This window comes from Carya illinoinensis, chromosome 14 (genome assembly GCF_018687715.1).
Source record: "Carya illinoinensis cultivar Pawnee chromosome 14, C.illinoinensisPawnee_v1, whole genome shotgun sequence".
Taxonomy (NCBI): Eukaryota; Viridiplantae; Streptophyta; class Magnoliopsida; order Fagales; family Juglandaceae; genus Carya; species Carya illinoinensis.
In genome coordinates, this window is record NC_056765.1 from 22374888 (window position 1) to 22398975 (window position 24088).

A 24088-nucleotide genomic window follows, 5' to 3' on the forward strand; every position below is an offset into this window, starting at 1 on the left:
TTTAAATTTTATGTTAACTTTACTGTTAATATTATCCTTTACTTAAGTAGTATAATGTTTAAAATTGTTTAATTTCCAAAATAATACAGGATATTTAGAGTTGGAGTTGTTACTTTGTGCCTAGTAGTGGACTGTGGTGATGGTGGGGACTATGGATTTGGATTTGTTGGAATTGTTAATTTTTATCAATTTGGAGAGTTGTTAATTTAATATCGACACTTTGTAACTTCGGTTGTCACTTTGGTGGTGGTAGTGTAAATCTATGTTGTAAATTTGTAATATCTATCTTCTATAATAAGAACTCATTAGTGTGTTCTTGTGTGATGTTTTTTGTTTACACTTTGTAGGGTTGTGCATTTAGTTAGATCTAGTGTTGTTGAATGCATGATTGTGTTTTCATGTTTATGATTCAATGGAATTAGGTGTTTTTGCTAGGATGATGATGTCCTTTCATTTACATAATGAATTTAGATGTTTTTTTTTTTAATAATTAATTATTCATTGTTTTGTTTAATATTGCTTGTTTGTTCAATTAATAACCTCAAATGATCATCCTTTTTTTTTCTTTTTTCTTTTGTTTTCTTTTGTTGAGTTTAAATGTATAAATTGTATACATTTCTTAGTTTATGGATTTAAATTGATTTAATTTATTTATTTAAATTGTATAAGTTATATACATTTTTTATGTTTATAGATTTAAATTGATTATATCGAATTTTTTAAATTGTATTTAGTTTTTTTTTTTTTGGCCTAGTGTGAAACAGCAGCCCAGTGAACCTTGGGGCAGGCCCAACTCTGATCGAAATTCTGACTTTCGACTTTTGACTCTGATTGGAGCTCAAAGTCAGAATCGGAGTTGAAACCAAACTTCAAAGTTAAACTTTCCAACTCCATCAAAGTTAGAACCCAGCCCTAATTAGAGACATGTCTTATCGTAGTATAAAATTGTTAAAAATATCTTGAATGAAATTATTTATTGAATTGAGTGCATTTTTGGACCCAACTCAAACCACGACGCAGAGGATGTACAATTTTTTTAAAAAAATGATCACACAATTATTCCTGCCTAAACTAAAACACTAAAATATAAAAGTATAAATCTTAAAATCCTTATGATCGAAATAATCAAAGGTATTTCCTCGGTGATAACTGGCATCCATTTTAAATTTGAGAAATAATACTTGCAGTCATGAGTGTTTAAGTATCATGCAATTATTTTAAAAAAAGTAAATAAATATAGTATCCAAATGAAAATAATAATTTTTTAATAATGAACTTCACTCTTTTTTAAAGTGACTGAACGGCACTTATGCACTCTACGACTATATAGAGCATTACTCTTTAAATGTTTTTTTTACAAGTTTGTGTTTTTTTAATTTCTTTATAAATTTTCATTTTTTTAATTTTTTATGATTGGACATTGATTAGAAAACATTATATACTTTAAAAACCTGCATATCAATGAAATCTCCTTCAAAACTAGAGTCCTCTCCGTAAGGTAGAGGTTTTCTGCTTTGTCTTTGGGCAAAGCTTATGTCTCTTGAACGGAAGTTCATAGAGTGGTTGTGAGTTCTTGTGATTCTTTACTTCTAGTTTGTTTTGACTAATGGCCGACGAGCTAGCAACGATATGGAGCTCCCTGAAACTAACAGAAGAGGAGCAACAGGAACTGGTCCTGCCAGAGGAGACTATCAAATCCATAAAACTGAGAGGAAGTCATTGCATCTTTACCCTCAACCTGAATGATAGAAGTGTTAGCCGAGAGGCATTCAAGTCCACAATGGCTAAGGTGTGGAACTTGGAAGGTTGGATCACCTTCAAGGAAATAGGTTTCAACAAGTTTCTCATAGAATATCAACTGCTTTCAGATAAGAGGAAGGTGCTTCAAGGTAGACCATGGTCGTTTAACCGGCACCTCATATGCATGAAGGACTTCGAAGACGACCTGGCCCCAAACAAGATAAGCTTCAAGATAGAACCATTCTTGGTACAATTACATAATGTACCGTTCACAGTTATGAATGCAGAACAAGGAGGAATACTAGGCTCAGTAATTGGAAAGGTTCACAAAGTGGTTACAAATGATCAGCGCTGTGGGTGGGGAAGGCACCTCAGAATAAGGGTAGATGTCGACATAAACAAACCTCTCCCTAGAGGAAAGGTGATCAAAGGAAGAGGAAAACAGTGTTGGATTTATTTCAAGTATGAACGTCTCCCAAATTTCTGTTTCAAATGTGCTGATGCACATGGAAGGCAAGTGCTCAAGTCAAAACACATCCAAGCAATCCCAGGTTCAGTATGGTCAATGGATGCGAGCCTCTCATGTTCCATCCCAGAATTTCTCAACTAAGAGGTATGGTGGATCACCGGAACAGTCCTCACAGGACAACTCCCTTCCGGTGCAACCAAAGGTAGCTGAGGCCTAGAAGGACAACTCAGGATGGTCCAGCGTAGGTGTAGAGGGGGAAGCTACCAGTCAGAACACTGCAGTTGGAGATCAGAAGCATGGTAGTGGCCTTACCCTGACATGTCAGACTGACCAGACATGGAACAACACAGATTTAGAAGCCAGCTATTCAACCAATGTTCACGAGGGTCTCTTTCGGCAAGATAACATAGAAATCAAAAGGAAAGAGATCCCCCATCCTTCCTCAAGGCCTCTGACACAAGTAAGTAACACTGTCCAAGTCTTACCTTTCCTCTTATAGAATAGTGATATGTGTGTAGAGCATAGTACACCACCAAAGTCCTCTAGTAACTATAAGCCAAGTAACTCTGTACTTTTTAAGGAAAATGTGGCACGGGAAAGTGGAAAGGGAACTAGAGAGGCTACTAAGTGGAAAAGGAAAGCTAGGGAACAAGTTCCCATCCTGGCTAACATCACTAACCAACGACTCATACCCACCCTTTCCCCTAACCTCAAAAGGGCAGCTTATGGCACTGAGACTAGATCCAAAAACAGATTATCAAAGAAACAGAAAATAGAGGTGGCAACTGCTTTGAAACCAAACAATGTACCAGAGGTGGTGACTATGCAACAGCCCCACCTATCCAAATGATTTGCTTAAGTTGGAATTGCCAGGGGCTTGGGAACCCCCGAACAATTCATGAGCTTCTCCAACTGGTGAAGACTAAGACCCCACACCTGGTTTTTCTTATTGCAACCAAGTGCTCTAGTGAAAAGATGGAAACAATTAGAGTTAAAACGGGTTTTGATAACTGTTTTGTAATAGGTAGTGTTGGAAGAAGTGGTGGTTTGGCCCTCTTGTGGAACTCTAGCATAGAGGTGAAGGTGGATACCTACACTAACTGGCACATTTCAGTTCATGTAAAACTTCCAAATCATGGCTACTAACGAGGTTCTATGGTCATCCTAATACTGCTAAGAGGTCTGAAATGTGGCAAATACTTCAAGCATTAAAACCAGCACCTCAAGACCCGTGGATGTGTTTTGGTGATTTTAATGAAATAACTTGCTTAAGTGAAAAATATGGGGCAGCTATAAGACCATATAAGCAAGTCAGGGAATTCAGACAAACCCTAGCACAATGCGAGCTAAATGACTTAGGTTTTCAGGGGGATAAGTATACCTGGGCAAATAATAGAGAGGGAAGCAATTTCACCAAGGAAAGACTTGATAGAGTACTTGGGAACTCCTCCTGGATTGACAAGTTCGAAGACCACTCAGTGCAGCACCTAGCTACTTACTCATCAGACCACAAGCCTCTATTGATAACCTTGCAAACAAGGAATAACAGGCCAAGGAGAAAAAGAATTTTTAGATATGAAGCCAAATGGAAAACAAAGGAAGGTTGTGAAGCTCTCATCAAAAGATCCTGGGAGGATATCCGAGGGTCTATGGACAAAATTGGAAGTACATTGCAAAGGTTGAGATGCTACAAAACCAGTCTAAAGAAGTGGAGCCATAACCAGAACAAGGAAGACAAAGCTGCCCTACAGTCAAAAACTGAGTTGCTAAACCACCTAAAAGACCAGAATGAAGGCCAGTATTATGATGAGATCAGAGCTATTCAGAAGGCAGTAGACCAGTTACTAGATGAGGAAAATACAATGTGGAAACAAAGAGCTAAATAGAATTGGCTTAGGGAAGGTGATAGAAATACTTCCTTTTTTCACAAGTGTGCAAATCAGAGGAGAAAGTACAACGCCATCACCAAGATCCGAAATGGGGCAGGCAGGAGGTAACTAGTAAAGAAGGCATAAGTGAAGAGATACAAAATCATTTCAAAGCAATCTTCACCTCTTCTAAACCAAATAGTATGCAAGATTGCCTGGAATCACTTCCTTGCAAAATTACTACTGGAATGACAGAAGTGCTAGGCCAGGATTTTACAGAAATGGAGGTTAGGGAGGCCATTTTCAGTATGAATCCTTTGGGATCCCTTGGGCCAGATGGGTTTCCAGTAGTGTTTTTCCAAGATCATTGGTCGATAGTGGGTCCAAGAATTACTCAAGCAGCTCTCTCAGCCCTGAATGATAGCAAGTGGTCTAATGGGGTGAATGAAACCTTTATTGCCCTTATCCCCAAGAAAGCTAACCCCCTGCAGGTGGCAGATTTCAGACCTATTAGTCTCTGCAATGTTTTTTACAAAATCATTGCAAAGACTATAGCCAATCGGCTAAAGGAAGTGTTACCAGACCTCATATCCCATACACAGACAGCTTTTATTCCAAACAGACAGATCACAGATGATATAATAGTGTCATATGAGGCTCTACACACAATGAAATCAAGACTAAAAGGAAAAGAGCGTTACATGGCACTCAAGCTTGACATGAGTAAGGCATATGATAGGATAGAGTGGCTTTTTCTGAGGGAAGTCCTGAAAAAGATGGGTTTTGATCAGCATTGGGTCAACCTACTTATGAATTGTGTTGAAACAGTCTCATACTCCATCCTCATTAATGAGGAAGCTCAAGATAATTTTGTTCCATCAAGGGGCTTAAGACAAGGGGACCCTTTATCCCCTTATTTGTTCATCATGTGTGCTGAGGTGTTAAGTTGTATGCTAAACCAAGCCGAGAGAAACAGGATCATTACAGGCCTACCAATCAGAAAATCCAAGTTATCCATTAACCACCTGTTTTTTGCAGATGACAGCATCCTTTTTTGTAAAGCTAATTCCATTGAATGGAGCAACCTCTACCATTTGCTGGAAAAGTATGAAAAAGCTTCTGGCCAAAAGCTAAACAAAGAAAAAACCTCCATTTTTTTCAGTTCAAATACCCGAGAGGAAACTAAGGAAATTATCATCAGCATAGTAGGGATAAGGGGCACCAATATGTATGAAAAATATCTCGGGTTACCAGCCTTAGTAGGAAGGCACAGGAGCCAATCTTTCAAAGGCTTGATCGACAAAGTGCAAGCAAAGATTTCCAACTGGAAGAATAGATTCATGTCCCAAGCTGGTAAGAAGGTACTTATTAAAGCAGTCATCCAAGCCATACCAGCATACAGCATGGGCATATTCAGGCTTCCCAAGAATTTAGTGCAAGAACTCAGCAAACTGGTCAGGAATTATTGGTGGGGGCAACAGAATCAGGAATCCAAAATAAATTGGGTTAGCTGGAACTAGATGAAGAAGGGTAAGAGCAATGGGGGGCTTGGGTTCAGAGACTTCTCAAATTTCAACTTGGCACTATTAGCCAAGCAAGGCTGGACGATTGTCTCTAATCCATGTTCATTAGCAGCACAAGTACTGAAGGAAAAGTATTTTCCAAGTGGCTCTTTCCTCACAAAAAAAGGTCATAACTCTTCTTTTGTATGGCAAAGTTTCTTGGCTGCTAGACCATTATTATGGGAAGGGATGATAAGTAGAATTGGGAATGGAAAATCAACTGAGATATGGAAGGACAAGTGGCTTCCCATTCCTACTACGTTCAAGCCTCAAGAGTCAGTTAGATTTATGCATGAGAGCACTAAAGTTTCTATGTTGATCGATGAACAAACTTCTCAGTGGAAGAGAGACCTAGTAACCACCATGTTTTCCAAAAAGGAGGCTGAGGCTATTTTGAAAATCCTCATCAACACATTGTCAAAGCCAGATAGTTTGTTTTGGAGATGCACATCTATAGGCATTTTTACAGTAAAATCAGCTTATCACTTGAAGAATGAACTGGAAGATCGAGAAAGGGGATAGACATCAAAAGTCACCACACAACAGGGCCCGTGGTCTGGTCTATGGAGTTTAAACATTCCAAATGCCACAAAAATTTTCCTCTGGAGGGCTTGTCTTAATGCACTTCCCACCCGGGCAAATCTAAAGGCAAGAAAGGTGGTGGAAGACTCAGCTTGTCCCAACTGTTTCCAAACATCTGAGACCATTGAACATGTGCTGTGGGAGTGTCCGTCAGCAATGGATGTATGGTCCATGAGCAGTAGGAAGTTTCAAAAGGCTAGCATGGTTTCCCCTTCTTTTGCAGAGAAGCTAGAGAGCTTAATGGAATCTAAGGAGACAAAAGAGCTTCAAATATTTGCAGTAACTGCCTGGAACATATGGAAAAGGAGAAATGAAGTGGTCTTCCAGGGGCACCTCACTCATCCTTCTTCAGTAGCAAGCCATTCAAAACAACTGGTAGAAGACTTGCATAAGCTATCGGTGAACAAGAAGGCAAGGGTGCTGAAGCAACAAACCATCCAAGCGTGGGAGGCTCCCTCTCAAGGCAAAGTTAAAGCAAACTGGGATGCTTCAGTAGATAAAGCTTCGGGCAAAGTGGGAGTGGGAGTTGTACTGCGTGACTGGAATAGCAAGGTGATAGCAACATTGCGTATGGTGCAGGAGTTATTCCCTGATCCTCACATGGCAGAAGCCTATGCAGCCCTACAGGCTGTTATGTTATGTAATTCACTTGGTCATCGGGATGTTGTTCTGGAGGGGGACTCCTTGCTGGTGGTAGAAGGCCTAAAATCACAGTCAAATGCTCCCAACTATGTAGGACAGATTGTGGCAGACACCAAAGAGATTCTCAACACGTTTAGTTCGTGGTCAGTGAGGCATGTTGTAAGAGCAACCAATGAAGTTGCTCATGCCTTGAGTAGGGATGCTTTTAAAATCAGTGGTAGTACCACTACTTTTGTACACATCCCACCTTGTATTCAAACTATGGTTTCATAGATATTAATACAAGCCTCTTTTCAAAAAAAAAAATCAGATATAACAACACTCATGATAGGCGCTGGAAGTTGGAACATCCTCCATCCAAACACTGTCATTCACATGATAAAGCAAACTTGTCTACATTTGCTTCCCTATTTATAAAATTAATCCAACCGGGATTTCTTTTATTTTTTTTTTAAATGAAATGAAACTTCATTAATATGACTCAACAGAAACATTCTTGTCTGAAATAATTGGAGGGAGGACCTCAGGTGGTACCTCCTCTACCCAAATACATTCAGAACCTAAGGATAAGGCTAGTCTTGCAGTATCATGTGCTGCTTTGTTGCTGCTTCTACCCGAGAACGATACTGACCACCCTGGTTGGGCTTTCAATACCGATTTGATGTCCTCTATCACTTGTCCATCCCATGAAGAATCTTGTGTATTTGAATTGATTGCATCCACTACCTTCTTCGCATCTCCTTCCAATTGCATCTGTCTAATGCCTAGTTCCCTGCACAACTGAATAGCTCGAAGCATGGCCCAGCTCTCAGCTACATAAGCAGACCTTGTTATTTGATTGGGAGAGGCCAACACCACATTTACCTCACCATTACAGTCCCTTACTACAATGCCAATCCCTATCCTTCCCATTTTTCTATCCATGGCTGCATCAACATTCACTTTCATATAATCCATTCTAGGGGGTTTCAACAAGGTTCTCATCACTGCTGTTAAACTGGCTTGATTCTCTCTCGGCTTGTCCTAAGTCAGCCTGGTTGCTTCTACTTCCTGCAATGCCAACTTAAAGGTGACAGAAGGGCTTTTGAACTTTCCTTCAAAAACAACTTCATTTCTCCTTTTCCATAGGCCATAGAGCACCTCAGTTACTATGTGAAGCTTTCCTTCTTCGAGCTTGGATTGAAAATCAGACCATAGTGTTCTGAAGTCAGCATAGTTCCTTCTCCATTTTTTGACTGGACTGCAGTCCTCTCCCCATACATCTGCTGAAGCAGGACAGTCCCATAGCACGTGTAATACTGTTTCCTCTCCCCTGCTACAAGTTGGACAAGTGGCGTTATCAACTATCATTCTCTTGAAAAGGTTGCTCCTTGTTGGTAGAATTTCATTGAGGGCTTTCCATATGAATTGTTTCACCTTACCCGGGCTTGTTAGTTTCCATATTTTCCCCCACCATCTATCATTTTGTTCTCCATTCGATGTCTCTCCTGTTTCCTGTCTCTTTCTCTCCAGGTCTATATAATATGCACTCTTGACTGAAAATGTCCCCTTGTCTGATAACTCCCAAATTACTTTGTCATCCGTCCCTCTTATGCTTATTGGTATACTGCAGATACATTGAGCTTCCTCATGTTTGAAAATGGTTTGTACAAGCACTTTCTTCCATGACTTGCTTTCTTGTTCAATTAGCTCATCGACAGTTGCATCAGGGTCCAACATCTTGATAGGAGTCTGAATCTGAAAGGTAGAGGGTATAGGCACCCACTTGTCTTTCCATATTCTTATGCTTTTCCCATTTCCTACCCTCCAAACACTTCCAGCCCTTATCAGATCCATTACTAACATCAAACTTCTTCAAATTTGAGAAGGACAGTAACCTGCTCGTGCCTCCACCAAGTTGCATGTCTTGAAATACTTTTCCTTGAACACTTGAGCCATTAAAGAGGAAGGTTCCTATAAAATCCTCCACCCTTGCTGGGCAAGAAGGGCTCTATTGAAACAATTAAGGTCTCGAAACCCCATGCCCCCCTGCCTTTTGCTGCACCAAGTTTACTCCAACTCTTCCAATGGATACCCCTGCCTTCCTTTTTGTGGTTCCACCAGAACTTTGCAATCATGGCTTCCATTTCTCTGAGGAGCCTTTTTGGCGGTTTAAACACGCTCATTGTATATGTAGGTATGGCTTGAAGCACACTCTTAATCATGACTTCCTTCCCTGTAGAAGATAGAAAGGAGGTCTTCCAACTGTTGATCCTTCTCCATAACTTTTCTTTTAGACCTCTGAAAGTGTTATACTTGGATTTCCCTACCATAGTGGGCAAACCCAAGTATTTGTTATAACTATCACAAATAACTCCTTCAGCTTGTTGGGAAATGCTCTCTTTCTCTATTGTATTAGTATTTGAGCTAAAAATGATGGATGTTTTTTGTCTGTTCAGGGTCTGTCCCGATGCTTCTTCATAAATTTTTAACAAATGAACAATGATGGACCATTCCTCTATCTTTGACCTGCAAAACATAACACAATCATCAGCAAACAGAAGGTGGCTGATTCTTCTTCCTCCCCTTGTAACTGCTACACCCTTGATGAGGCCTCTAGCTTCAGCTTGATGCAGTAGGGTACTTAGACTTTCTACACACAGGAGGAAAAGGTAAGGGGATAGAGGATCCCCTTGTCTTAATCCTTTTGTTGGCCTAATAATGTCCCCCGGTACCCCATTCACCACTACTGAGTAGGTGACAGAATTCACACACGTCATGATTAGCCCCCTTCATTTGTCACTGAAGCCTAGTTTGGTGAGCATTGTTTGCAAAAAATCCCACTCCACTCTATCATATGCCTTGGACATATCTAGCTTAATTGCCATGCTGCCTTCTCTTCCCTTTTGTCTGGTTTGCATAGTATGAAGAAGCTCATACGCCACCATGATGTTGTCTGTGATTAACCTGCCAGGTAAGAAAGCACTTTGGTTCTAGGATATGACCTCTTGCAGCACTGATTTCAGCTTGTTAGCCAAGACCTTCAAGATTAGTTTATACCACACATTAGAGAGGCTGATTGGCCTATAATCATTAACTGACTTGGGGGAGTTTGTCTTAGGGATAAGGGCTATGAGAGTGTGATTCAATCCTGCTGGCATCTCACCAGTTTTGAGAAAATCAAGGACTGCCTTGCCTACATCAGAGCCAACTATGTCCCAATGGTCTTGGAAGAAGCCAACACTGAATCCATCTGGCCCGGGTGACTTAAATGGTGACATTTGTTTGAGAGCAATAGCTACCTCATCAGGAGAGAACTCTTTGTCCAAAAGTTCACTCTTGCCTCTTGAGATTCTGTGTCCTACACCATTCAGGCAGTTTTGGATGGACCTTTCAGTGGGGTTAGAGGAATGATAAACCTTAGTGAAATGAAGTCTGAAACCTGATGCCAATTCCTCCTTTGAACTTAACACTCTCCTATCTCCATCTACTATCTTCTTTATAAAGTTCTTTTTTCTCCTTTGGTTAACACAGGCGTGATAGCATTTGGGATTCCTGTCACCATGTGTTAGCCAATGGACTTTGGCCCTTTGTTTCCATCTTACATCTTCCTGGTCCAGTAGAAGGCCAACCTCATTTTGCAGTCTTTTGAGGGCACCCATGTTATCTGCTCTCTCATCCTCCTGCAACTGTTTAATTTCTTCTGTTTTCTGTTTTATGGCTGCCAATCTGTTTCTTCTCATGTCCCTGCTCCAAGACAGAAGCCTTTTGCTACATCTCTCTAGCTTGCTTTGTAGCCAACTGTTTTGCCTTAAAGTGTGGTCTCCTCTTTGCCAAACTTCTGCAACCAAATCTTTACATCCATCCTCCTTGTTCCAATTCATCTCATACTTGAAGTGGTGATAGAAAGGTGTCCTCTCCCCCCTTCCTCTTGAACATTCCAGTAGGATAGGCCTGTGATCTGAGCATAAGGCCATCATGGTGCTAACTTTAGCGTCTGGAAATGCCTCCAACCATCTTCTATTGGCCAATCCCCTATCCAATCTCTCCTTGGTGAATGTTTCATTCTCGTGTTTGTTACACCACGTGTATTTGTGCCCCTCCCATCCTAGATCAAAAAGATTGCAATTTTCAACCACCTCTCTAAATAACCCCATCTGATTCTCTGATCTAACTCTTCCTCCCACCTTCTCATCATTCATTGAAATCTCCTATTATCCCCACCCCATATTACTAGGATTAAATGACTGTAAAAGCTGCCATGCTTCCCTCCTTTTATTTGTTTCAGGATGACCATAAAAACAGGTAAGAACCCAATTTACATTGCTTTCATCATTCTTAATTAGCACATTAATATGTCGTTGAGAATAGTTAATCAATTCTAGTTGAACTTCTTGCTTCCACATGAGTATCATCCCACCACTCCTCCCTACTGCATTTACTGCCATGCAACACTCAAACCTGGCCCTCCTTGCTACCTTGGTAGCTCTTGCTTGGGACAACTTGGTTTCCATCAAGAAAACCAAGTCAGGATCTTTCTCCTTTGTTTGGAAACAAAGGCTATGAACTGTCCGGGGGTTCCCAAGCCCCCGGCAGTTCCAACTGAGGATTTTCATGGCCTTCAGTGGGGCTGGTCACCAGCTTCCACCGCTTTAGAAGTGACATTTCCATCACTTTTGTAACAAACAGTCTTACCTCGTCTTTTCCTTGCTGGTGCAACTTGGTCCTCTTCATTATTCTCTGTTGGTCTCTTGGTCCCCGGTCGCAGACCTCCCTCTATAGGAGTTGGTCCCTGTCCTCTAGCATGGCGTTTCCACCTGTGACTTCCTTGGTTATAAGTCGCTACTCCTTCTGTTTGATCCGTTGCTAATAACTGACTTTTGGACATATCCCTTTCCTTCGTCGGCCCTTCCCCATCATCTTGTTTCCTCTCTTGAGTCTGTTTGTTGGGCCCGTTCTTAGCTTTAGGCTTTTCCAAAGCCACGTTTGCCAAGCCCTTTTCAGTTAGGCCCATCAATGCATCACTTCTTTCCCGCCCTGCATGATCCTCGTCCCCATGCATGTTCCCTCCACAGTGTAGACTCATACCTACGCTCTGCATTGCCCCATACTGTGTCCCATCAGTCTCATCCTCTGTAGTAGTCTTCCCTCCTTCTCCCGCCAAAACCTTTCGCCTCTTTTCCACTATTGCCGTTCCCCCTCCAAGGCCATGGTTCTCACTGCCACTGAACCACACTCTGTTTTGGTTCAAGACTAAATCTTCAACTTGTCTCCTACTCGCAATGCTTCCCATAGAACCTTCTGCTTCGCTGCCCCCAACTTCCTTTATAGGATCCTGTTGTCCTTCCTCACGGCCATTTGAGTTACCATTTGAGGGACTAAAAACTGGCCGTCGTTTATAATTGTCCTCTGCCCTTAGCCATGAACCAAACTGAGAACTGGAACCCTGGTTTCCTTCTTCTTCATTCATGCACCCGTTTTCGCCGTGTAGAATCCACCCGCAATTGAAGCATATCTTTGGAAGTTTCTCGTACTTAAAGCTTAGCCATACCTTTTTCCCATTTGCCATTATAGTTCTACCTCTAGCTATGGCCTTCTGTAGTTTTATATCAACTCTCACCCTCAGACATTTACTCCATCCTATCCTGTCCTCATCAACATCGACATCCAGCACCTCTCCTACCGATGCTCCGATTCGATGACCCCACTCCTCTGTCATAAAGCCTAAAGGGAGATTGTGGACTTGTAACCAGAATGTTTCTTTATCGGCATGCATATTCCCAGGTTGTAGGTCTCCATCATAAGGTAGAATCATAAATAACATACTTGCAAATAGCCATGGTTTACCATCTAGGATCCTCTGTCTATCAGCATGGTTAGCGAAAGTAATAACAAAAACGTTCTTTTCCACCTCCTGAAACACCGCTCGTTTGTTGATTCTCCAAATCTTCCCCATTGCATTAGCTATAACTTCCTTGCTAATAACTCGACTCGAACATATCTTCCCAATAAGACTTCTATCACCCTTGCGCTGTATCTCCTCTTCTCCTCCTTGAGGGATCTCAATGACCTCCTCCTCTTCCTTCGTAAGCCTTAGATTATTCCACCTATCTTCAATTTCATCCATCACCCTTCCCTTGGGACTCTCCTTACCGAGGACTGGAACTCTCCTTAGAGAGAGACGATTAATATTTGTCTAGCTTTGATGTTAAACTTTTTAACCGGGATTTCGAACAAGCATGACTCTATTGTCTGCAATTATCTGCACATACTTTGTCCAATTTTCATCCAATTCCTTAGTAGCTTGAATAATATTCTTGGCATCTCCCTCAAAAAAACCCAAGAGAAACCCCATCTCATAGCATAATTCCATAGCCGTTCCTAGGACGGCTTAGATATTGAATTGAGATCAAATTAGTAATAAATTAAGATTAAAATTAAAGTAAATAAAATATTATTAAAATATTATTTTTATTTTAAAATTTAATAAAATTATAAAAATAAAATGAGATGAGATAAAATTAAATATTTCTCCTATCCAAACAAGATTTTAAAGAACAAGTTTAAGCAACGTCTGCACTCATCAGATGTTCAGATTAATCATAAGCGTGGGTTCCTCTATTTTCTTTATCATAAATTTTTTTTAAAAAAAAAATAGAAAGAAAGAAAACAACTATGACTGCTTTTAGCTTGAAAATATAAACGTAAAAGTAATTTTTAGACCACATTGCTGCTTCAAGATTATTTCATAAAGTTAAAAAAAAAAATAAAAAAATAAAAAAAAATAAAAAAAAAATTCATAAAGATAATCGCAAAAGAATCGATGACCAGACTCTACTCGACCCGGTTCAGCTCCGTAATGGACGAAAAGATTAGCAGACCAAGATCTTACCATTTATAGTCTAGCGCTGCTCGGAGTTCGCTCTCATCTAACAGAGTTGAAGAAGGTAGTGTAATGAAAATATTTAAATAATTCAGGAAAGAAAATTAACTTTTAATGTTTTCTGAATTCCGATCTTTTTGTTCTGTTATTTTTTTTTTCTTTTTCCTGTTAACTCTAAAGGTTTTCTTCGCCTGGGTTTCATAAAGAGCTGAGCATTAGGGGTCTAGCTGGGTCTTTGATATTATTACATTATCTGTAAGATTTTTTTCTCTTAAGTTGGTGTTTCATTATAAATGTTAACCTTCACAAATTTTTGTTTTTTTTGCTAGATATGTTAAACCCTTACTTATGAACAAAAATTAACCCTAATTTTTCTTACAGGGTCTTGCACGTATTTTGTTTGATGAAATGACTATGAAATTGATTGGCCTCTTTTGTGGGCTTCATGCTCGGATACGTGTTTGTTCATGCATGTTTGCGTGTGTGCGTACATATGTACAACTTACCTATCAAACAAAACATGTACAACTTGGTCTATGAACCCCTGATGGCATTTGACGGTAGTTATTCGCTTTTCTTTTTTATATGTTCAGGTTTATTGTTGTTTGTTTCGACATTCACTTTGAAACCTCAAGAACATTGCATCACGGGTTGTTTTGTCATTTCGTTGTTCCGTTAGACAATTAAGCTAACTGCTGAGGTTATTATTGACATAATATACTTAATAATGCTAGTCCTTATTTTTCTTTTGTAGGCACTATGATAATCTCCTCATATTGGCTTCAATTTTATTGCCCAAGAAATGTTGAAATGTTTTATGAAAAAACTGGAAACGTTTATGAAAGTGATTGTTAACAAACTCTTCATTAGAGCCTTAGGTTTTCTTTTACCAAACATGCCTTAGACATTTGCTTATGATCATGGAGTGTTCAACTTCAAACCCAGTCTTTTGATATCCATGAATGGAATGCCTCTTCATTGTGCACTATAATATATTTGACTTATAGCAAGGTTTGCTTGTGTCTGTGCATCTAATAAATAATTTGACAATTCTTCTGATGGCTTTTATGTTTGATAGGTCTACCAATCAAGCGTTCAACAATCTAACAACAATGAGACAGCAGGGGCAGTATACCCATTCGGGTGTCAGTACATATGCCGGCAACCAGATGCATCAAATGTCTACTCAGAGGATGGAGGAGAAGCTGGGTCCTTTCGAAGGACGACTAGAGGCCTTCACTCCTGAGAGGGAACATCCATATGGGACCTCGAATGCAGAGGGACGATGGAAATGGGAAAGGGATGGATCAAAAGTCTCAAATTCAGTGGCATCTTATATGTCCAATGAAGGCAAGTGTTATTTTTCTGTGCGTATGCATCTTTGAACCCGTACATGGATAGTAGGGGTCCCTTGTAAATTGCTTAGTCATATGCTCTCCATGAAGAAGACGGGAGTAAGTGTGTTTAATCATATGTATAATACTACTTATCATAAAGAATATATATCTGAGAGATGAAATGCTAAGTCTGATTTATATCTTATGTTAATTTTAATTTTTTTTAATTAATCTTCATGCTCGTAGAATTGGGTTTTGTCTCTATCTAAACCATTGCTAATGCTAGTTTATTTTTTTCATTACTTTTATTAAAAAAAAATTGAAAATGGTGATATTGAGACCAGAATTTAATAATCTTTCTCTAGGTGTGTTCCTCTTTTGTTCATCCTGCATTTTTAATGAACTTTTTTATTACTTGCTCAAGGTTACTGGGCTAGGGTGACTTCTTAGGGAGGCTTTTGTAAGTGCTACATATAAATGGAACACAGAATGAGCCAGCCTAGAGAACTGAATAGGATAGATATGTTTTCAATTCGTCTTAATTATGTTTGTGTTTGTACATACCATATTTGCTTCATAAGCTCAAGATATCAATTTAGAATTGTTGTGGATTTGACATGCATTTTAGTTTCTATCACTGTGTTCTGGACTCCTTACACTTTGAGAAACATGCTTGTTATCATGTAGGCCAAGGGAGTGATGCTCCAAGATCCTATTTTCATGGTCAGAGGCCTGATCCAAAACTGGCTTTAGAAAAACAAAGCAACAGTGACACCAGATCCCAAACTCATGAAGAAAATATGGACATTGGTATTGAGGGCAATGCTCTGTTGCAGACTTTTGAAGGTCTTGAGCAAAAATTCCATGATGATATTATGAAACTAGCCAAGGAGCAGAATGACATTGAGGATGCTGAAAATGCTCGGCACAGAGAGGTTAGTTCATGTTTGAAAGTGCATAGAAAAATGTTTCAAAGTACATTTTCGTAGCTACTTTGGGTGACTTACTAATACACATTTTCATGAGGTTACAACATTGAAGTATGCCATTGGTCTCTTGCAAAATCACCTGAATTCAGTTTTGTATCCGGAAATTTTTTGTCAATTTATCTCCTATATGGAGTCATATTGAAGTGATAAATATTATTTGTGCATCCATTTTTTTATAAGTTTCATCATGATAAAAAGGGATGCAGTGACGAATTTTTTCATGTAGGAAGACCAAAATACATGGTCTGAATTGACACCAAAAATTTTACAAGAATGAAACTGGGTTTGGGGTCAAGGGACAAAAGACATACCTATTAAAAAAATGATCTGGTTCCAGCTTACAGTAACAATAAAATGTCAAAATAACTTTTTTACCTAGGAGGCTTTTTCTCTACTTTTTTTCCCTTCTTAAATCTTGGTTGACAATGGGAGAAGCCTTAACAACATAAAATTTCAAACCCTTCTTTGAATTCAGGATCCTTCTAGAGGGGGGACTCATGCTATGAAATGGTTGTTTATTTACATCTGAGCGTATATAAATTAGGCTGCTGACATATCATTAAATTCAGCTGCTTGATCTTAGTTAAACCATGGTACATTTTCAATTTTTAATAGTAGATGTCAAGAATTACCTGATACGTTCATGTTCTTAGGTATCCTACTGTAACACCCCGTCCCCTTAGGGTTATAAGAATAATTTCAGTTTTAGAAATCTAGTGGATCCAGAATGCTACTAACCGTCAGATTATTTACATAGAAGCCCAGTATAAAAGACTCTATAAGATAAAAAAAATCCTCCTCTATTTAAAATTCTGGAAATATAAAAGTGTGCAGAGGCACTTATTAAAAAAATCATTCAAGTCTCATATACTTAATAATATCTCTTAAATACTGAAGCATAAAACTGAAAAACCATGAAATTTTCTAGGTGTGACGCCCCCAGCCCCCGCTTGGGATTGAATGGTGACTGAAACATTGTAACATGCAATACAAGGTTATATACCCCTCATACATGACAGTTAAGATGCAATGCATCTATAATCTAGCAATATGCAGTAAATTGCAGTGGAAAACTTTCTTAAACTACTTAAGGACGGTGACAAATAATTAAACATGGTAGCATAATAAAGATCCCAAAAGATAGTGTTCCATCATAGTTTCCAGAAAGTTAATGGTTTGAAATCATCTCCCCAAAACAAGGGACCATCCAAATATAGTTTTGTCTCCAAAATAAAACCCTCATAACACTTGATCCTAAAACTAAAGCCTTTCCGGCTTAATCCTTTTCTCGAGGAACCGATCCTTGCTTAGGTTCCTGAGTCACTTGAGTGCATCAATGAGTTGTAATGCTTTAGTGAGGGTCTTGTCGATGGACTGCAAAAGCTCAGGGATCGAAGGCTCTGAAGAGTTAACCTCCATTTTTGGCACTATCCTCTCCGGAGGGAGTGCTGTCCTCTTCCATTTGGTCATCTAGTCCTGCCACAACTTCTACCATTCTAGTTGGTGAAATAGTAGTGGAAATTATCACAATGAGATTTCAAGAAATTTCGGCAAGTAAACAGTCAACATACAATAAATAACACAGGCATACATAAGCAAACTACAAACAATCACAGTTTATAATGAATGCATGAACATGAACCTTGACATGTAAACTTTGACACATGCAACTTAAACCTATCATAAACGTTCTTTTCATCTTTTAAACTTTTAACACGTGTTCATATCATTTGAGCTCGGGTTTTTGTACTTAGCATAACATGCCATATCATAACATTTCATGGCACAACTTATCATTCATAGAGCTGAAATGCCTCAGTCCTTTCATGCTTAACATGATTGGATACCTCACGGCTCCCCTAAGCACCGTATGTTCACCGCTAGTTACTGTATCAACCATCGATCCCTTTGATCGAGGTGACTACGTCATATCATAAACATTCTCTTCTTATTTTATGGCAGTTCGCTTATTTCGTCTTCACTGTAACACCCACCCACTAGTTTTAGGTGAAACCTTGCTCCGGTATCCTCCCATAGGAACTTTCCAAGGCGTCGACTATACTTCGTCGGCCCAGGGGTCTCCACTTAACTTTAAACAGTCTAGAGTGAATAGGGAGTTCCACTAGGTCATTTTCCAGTCCTAGCGTTTGGGGTCATGATAAAGATAAAGACTACTTTTGACTCTTCTTTTTGAAAAGCTCAAGACCTCAATGCATGAGACATGACATAACAATTCCTCAAACACATGCAACTTAGACAACCCGAAATATATGCAAGCCAAATCACCATATGCATCTCACGATACGGCTTGAAAATGTTAGAACATGCAATTATAGGATGATTACACATAAACACGCAGAAAATACACTCTTAGAACACAACAGATTCGGTTTCCCCCTAAGGAACCTTGGCCGAAACCTCCAAACCTTCCAAACATAGATTTTTATCATCACATTTCATAATTACAAGCTTCTACATGTTCATGGATCAAAACAAGCATACATAGCATACAACTAGGTCAAACCTGAAACCCTAATCATGGCATATCCAAGATATACATTACATTCTATCGTACAAGCATGGCAATCCATTCTTATAGCAAAACCGAAAAGCACTCTATCATATAACAAGAATCAATTCAAGAAATAACAACCAAGAGTTCATCATACATATACAAGAGTTATGCAAGGTAAGTTGGAAGTTTACTTACAAAATCCAATTGTATATACTTAGCAAAAGAAATCTGAAAATATATATACAAAATGTATTAGAAAATACTAGAGAAAAACCCTAGTTTAGAGGTGAGGTTGGACATGTGTGTGTACTTAGGATTTTCCGGGAAAAATGACCTTTTAAACCAAACCCTAGAGTTCAAAACCCTAGAACCTGAAAACCCTAGCTCTTCCCATGGTCATGGTTGTGACTAGGCCTGTGCAAAAATGCCTTGAATCTGATCAAACCGAAAGACCCGATTGGGCCCATCCAAAGAAAATCGAGTTGATCGGTTTAGGCAACAAATCGGGCTCAACATCTCACAAAGTTGGTCAAAACCGATCACCCGACTATAAGGTTTTCTTTCTCCTCAAACTCTACCCGCTGTTCTTCATCTTTTTTTTCTTCTTCATTGCTATACCACTGCCCACTATCTGGGTTTCTCCACTTTAGCGTTTTAATGGATTCTCCACCATTAAAGATCTTGTTTTATCCAAAAGAAATAATAGAAAGATGGCTCACAAGAGTTGTAGAGCACTGCACATAGAGAGAGAGAGAGAGAGAGAGAGAGAGAGAGAGAGAGAGAGAGAGAGAGAGAGAGAGAGAGAGAGAGAGAACAGTGAACTCTTTCTGATGAAAACAACCTTATTTTTCTCTCGCCGATGCCATCGTGGTCACTTCTCTAGTTCCAGGTGCAACTGCGCAATGCAATGCAATGCAAAAGGAGGGATCAAAGTTTCGGATGACTATATAGATAGAAGTCTTGGATTCCTTATTGTAGTGGACATAGGCTTGGTGGAGTTTCCTCCGGTGCGCGAACTCTTCTCCTTTGTGCTTGGCAATTCCTTTTTTTTTCTCTTCTTTTTTTTTTTCCCCTCTTTTTTTGGTTCTTGTTTTCTTTTTCTGATTGTGGTGCCTTAGGTGTTTTACTGGATATTGATCTCAAAGAAAGCTATGAAGATTGAAAAGATAGCTAGCGAGAAAGTACGAGAGCAACAGTAAGATCAGAAGGCTTTTTTGGGTCTGTTGCGTACACAAACGGTGAAGGATTGAAAGGAACAGGTTCGACCCGATCCGAAATTTACGGGCCGGATCAGATTTAGTTGACATGGTCTTTCCTGTGGGTCGGGTCAGGCCCAAATTCAATTCGGGTGGGCTACTGTGCAGGCCTAGCTGTGACCTTCCTTCCCTCTTTCTACCAAGTATTTTCAAGTTAAACCAAACATCATTTAGGTTCTTCCTCTCTCTAGGAGTGAAACCCTAGCTTTTCTTTTTCAAGCAAAAAAAACTGAAACCTTCACCCTTAACAACCTTGTGTTTCTTTTGTTCAAAAAGCCATAGATATCTAGGGTTCATTCTTTCTTGAAGAGAAAACCCTAGTTACCCAAGTGGGAGTGTGTGGTTGTGAAGAAAAGGGTTAAAGCCAAATAGGATTGAGAGATTTCCCTCTTGGCTGTGTGTGTGGGGAAGAGAGTGGAATGGTGCTCACCTCCTTGAACTCTATCCCTAGCCGAATGGTGTAGGCTAACCTTCTTGTGCTTCTTGACTTAGAAGGTGGCATTTGGGTGGTGAGATAGTGTATGGCTTGGGAGAACTTGTGTGTGCCAAAACCCTTAGGAAAGAAAATGAAGAATGGAGCAAAAAGGCCTCCCACCTTTTCGGTTGCCTCTTTAAAAAGAGAACCTTCTCTTCCTCCCAAAAGTCTCATGCATGAATGCCACTTGGTAAGGTGGCTCTTCCACTTTTCTTAGGTGGGATTGCATTTGAAACCCAAAGGATAACTCCGAGGGATGACATGTGACTCCTCCCAACCGACCCTCTCTTGTTCCAATTGCACCTTTGCCCTTCATTCACTTGTACATATTCATTGTATCTAAAGGTTAAACGGTAAAATGCTCTTCAAATCCTCCTTGGGCTCTTCCAACCTTTTGCATGGTTGCCATGTGGCGGAAAAGTGTGTGTCTTGAGCTAGCCGAAACCCTAAGTCACTCTAAGGGTCTCTTTGTCTTCCCAAGGTGTCTCTCTCTCTACAAGCTGTCGCTCTCTCTCTTTTCCTCTCCAAAAGTCTCTTCCGATATCCTTCTAGAACCAAACCGTTTCCCTTCCCTAGTAAGATCTTATTGGAACTCCAAAGGTCTTCTCTTACTCTACACATGCTTGACAAATGGCACAATTTGGCCTTTCTTGCCAAAAGGGGCATGTAAGCCCTAGCCTGAGGTGACCTCATCCTCCACTCATCTTTCTAGACACTCATGCATGTAAGACAAGTGTCTCACCATGCCCTTTCCCTAGTAGGTTCCTCACTTAAAAGACCAAATGGCCCTCAAGTGCCATGTGGTGCCTACCACATGCCTTGGAAAATATTTTCGGCTTTCCAACCTTCCAACCCTAGTATTTTCCTTGGTGGCCGAAATCCATGTGGGTCTTATTGGGCTCTCTTCATCTCTTTTCCCTTAAAGCCTTCTAATATAAGAATCCTCAAGGTCCAAAATAAAACCTACTAAGGGCTTTTCATCCAACCAATAATCTATTCATCTCTTATTAAAAAAAAAGAAGGGTTTAGGAAACCTTTTCTAAAATAAAATGACAAGAAGAAACGGGGACTTTGGCAAAGTCCAGTTTCTCACACTAGGCCTCTGTTTCATCTCCTTGAGCCAAGTCCCATCATGCAATTACATTCTCATAGTGATCCTCACCTAGAGTGGTTAAAAACATTTGTTTATCAGTAAATAAGAGTTTTATTAATAAGAGAGAGAGACCTCTTGGCTTCAAATTCAGTGTAAATCCATGTTGAGCTGTTTCTGTGAATTGAAATATTTTTGAAGGCCTAGAAAATGGTCCTGTCTGTTGGGTTGAACCACTCGTACTCAGTCTTGTGATAACACGAGGTGAGTTGTGATGGATGTACCATCTCTAGTCCCACCTCAGTTAAGTGCAAAGCTATTTAGCCTACTTATTGTTTACTCCTCAGTCCTACATTGGAATATGGATGACCCACACGGAGTGGGTTGATTATAGAGGTAGTCATGGGTGCAAAGTCCCAATGGGCTACTTACAAGTGGTGAATGATATCCCATATTACGAGGGAAGGATAAGTTCTTACCTTTTATAATGATTCCAATGGGCTCCAATTGTGACATTGATTATGTGTCTTTTAAAGTACAAGTCTACGTGTTTTAGGCTTTCTTTGGGCTGTCACAAACGGTATTAGAGCCAATCCTAGCTGAAATGTGGGACATACGCTGTGCCACCTGTGTTGGAACGGTATGATGATGATTTGATTTCAGGGATTAGGGGGGGAAATTATCATACATCGAGTATAAGAAGGTTGTAAATGACATCCCACATTGCCTAGAAGGGAGAAGCTATACCGTTTATGATGATTCTAGGAGGCTTCAACTATAACATTGACTAATTTTTTTGGAGTAAAAACCTAGCTGTAGCTTGTGCTTTATTTAGGTCTTAACAAATGGTATCAAAGCCAATCCGAACAACAGGTGTGAGACTTGAGTTGTGCAACCTATGATGAGATGGCTTGATGAGGACGTCATGGATGTAAAAGGGAACATTCTAATTCACAGATCGAGTATGGTAAGATGGTGAATGAGATTTTATATTGCTTAATAAGAAGAAGTTCTTCCACTTTATAATTATTTCACTAGGCTCTAATTGTAATATTGATTAATCTTTTTGGAGTATAAGCCAAGATGTGGCTTGGGCCTTCTTTCGGTCATTATACTTGTAGTCTTATTTCCATTCCTGCATTTATTATCTTATTCTCCTCTGTGATGTGGAGGCCCCACTTCTGAACAATATTAAAAGTTTATATATAAAAAGCTCAAGTCTTTCTCTTCATCATCAAGATGATTACAGCCCATTAAACGAAGATTCTTTTCTTACTTTGATATTTACATGTGGGAGCAAAATTATATAGCAGAATGTATTTTTTTCATCTCTTTGGTTGGAAGTCCTCAAGGAAAAATTTGGGCACCATAAATCATGTGCGTAAAATGCTTCATGGAGATGGACAATATGGCCTTCAGTTACTCGATGCATTTTAGGTTTTGGTCAGTCAGTGACATTCCTCACGTCAAAACTGGGATGTCTGTGACTAAACACTGCTACTTGACCCATAGAAATGCTGCTAAAGGCCAAGGAAGCGTTTTATTTGCTATTGTTCTAACTCCCTTTTCTTGAGAATTACCAAAGAGGCTTCTTAAACAGTGTCTAACTTGTATTTTTGGCCGCAAGATTTGTTCTCCCTTTCATTAAAGACGACAATCTTAAGTATTTCTAAATCAAGCTTTATATATTTTATTTTTGGTTGCCATCAACCCATTCCTTGTTGCTCACTCATCTTATTTCACTTTCGATCATAAATTTTGACATGATACTCAACCTATGTTCAACACGATTTATATCTTGCACAATGTCCTCTCATTTTTCAGAGAATAAACACAATAAACGCTCAGTATGAGGAACAACTAGTAGCACTTCGAGCTCGGCATGCTGGTCGTAGAGAAGAATTCCTCCAGAGGGAATCACAAGCACGGCATCATCAGTACCAAAAGGCCATGATGGATCAGTACCCAAACAGTAGCATGGGCTCTAGCGATCCTCATGGTTACATTGGAATTGCAAGCTCAGCTGCTGTGGGAGAAGCACGTAGAGGCTATAATAGTGATCATTTTGATTCATACAGAGAACGGGCTCGATTTCTTGGGGGTGCCAGAGATCAGGGACTCGAGTCTAGAGGTCCCTATCCTGGTGGTCGTGTTTATGATACTGGCTCCCGTTACTACTAATTTCGATTCACGCATGCCTTGCTGATTTCTGGTGTCTGGTCTACGCAATACCGTTTAGGCTGGTACTACACTTCTGGTGCTGTAAATGTTCTATCTTCTGCAGTATCATACCATTTTCTCCCGCTTTATTCCCCCTTTGTTTATGTGAAATCAGTATCTCGTGTTCAGCATTTAGAAGCATTGTTAAATTCAGGGATTATTGTGTTTCAGAATCCATGGTTGTTTATTAGCTGGCTTGCTGATTAAGGACTCACACAGAGATGAGATACACAATTCTCAAAACTTATCATATTTTTATTTTCAAACATCCCTAAAAAACAACACACTTTTCAATTTCAAATTTTAAACTTTTTCATCTAATAATTATATAAACACAAAAATCAAAATAACTTTTACAGACTTTAAAACAAAACACAAAAATCAATATGATTATTATAAATTTCAAAATAAAAATAATATTTAAATAATTTTTGAATTTTATAATATATTTATTCAATCTTTTTTCAATCATTTTCTAAAA

General features: G+C 39.4%; 2 protein-coding genes across 3 annotated transcripts; both read left to right on the forward strand.

The window, feature by feature from the left end:
* The first annotated feature begins 6377 nt into the window (after positions 1 to 6377).
* On the forward strand, positions 6378 to 7136 carry LOC122293688. The gene has a single exon (XM_043102198.1). It carries the CDS (start codon positions 6378 to 6380, stop codon positions 7134 to 7136), a length of 759 nt encoding a protein of 252 aa, XP_042958132.1.
* A 6498-nt stretch (positions 7137 to 13634) lies between these two features.
* LOC122294861 lies at positions 13635 to 23819 on the forward strand. 2 transcript variants are annotated; one of them, XM_043103848.1, is made up of 4 exons: positions 13635 to 13789; positions 14804 to 15075; positions 15750 to 15997; positions 23212 to 23819. In XM_043103848.1, exons 2-4 carry the CDS (start codon positions 14838 to 14840, stop codon positions 23566 to 23568), a joined length of 843 nt encoding a protein of 280 aa, XP_042959782.1. In that variant the 5' UTR covers positions 13635 to 13789; positions 14804 to 14837; the 3' UTR covers positions 23569 to 23819. The 2 variants fall into 2 exon arrangements, with proteins under 2 accessions (XP_042959782.1, XP_042959783.1); XM_043103849.1 differs by lacking the exon at positions 13635 to 13789 and adding an exon at positions 13825 to 13980.
* The last annotated feature ends 269 nt before the right edge of the window (positions 23820 to 24088 follow it).

Bases quoted from the DNA above. Each gene is read 5' to 3' on its own strand.
- LOC122293688 (XM_043102198.1), top strand. From the start codon at position 6,378: ATGGATGTATGGTCCATGAGCAGTAGGAAGTTTCAAAAGGCTAGCATG.
- LOC122294861 (XM_043103848.1), top strand. From the start codon at position 14,838: ATGAGACAGCAGGGGCAGTATACCCATTCGGGTGTCAGTACATATGCC. The intron at 15,076-15,749 runs GCAAGTGTTATT...GTTATCATGTAG, and splicing joins ATCTTATATGTCCAATGAAG to GCCAAGGGAGTGATGCTCCA. The intron at 15,998-23,211 runs GTTAGTTCATGT...CTCATTTTTCAG, and splicing joins AAAATGCTCGGCACAGAGAG to AGAATAAACACAATAAACGC.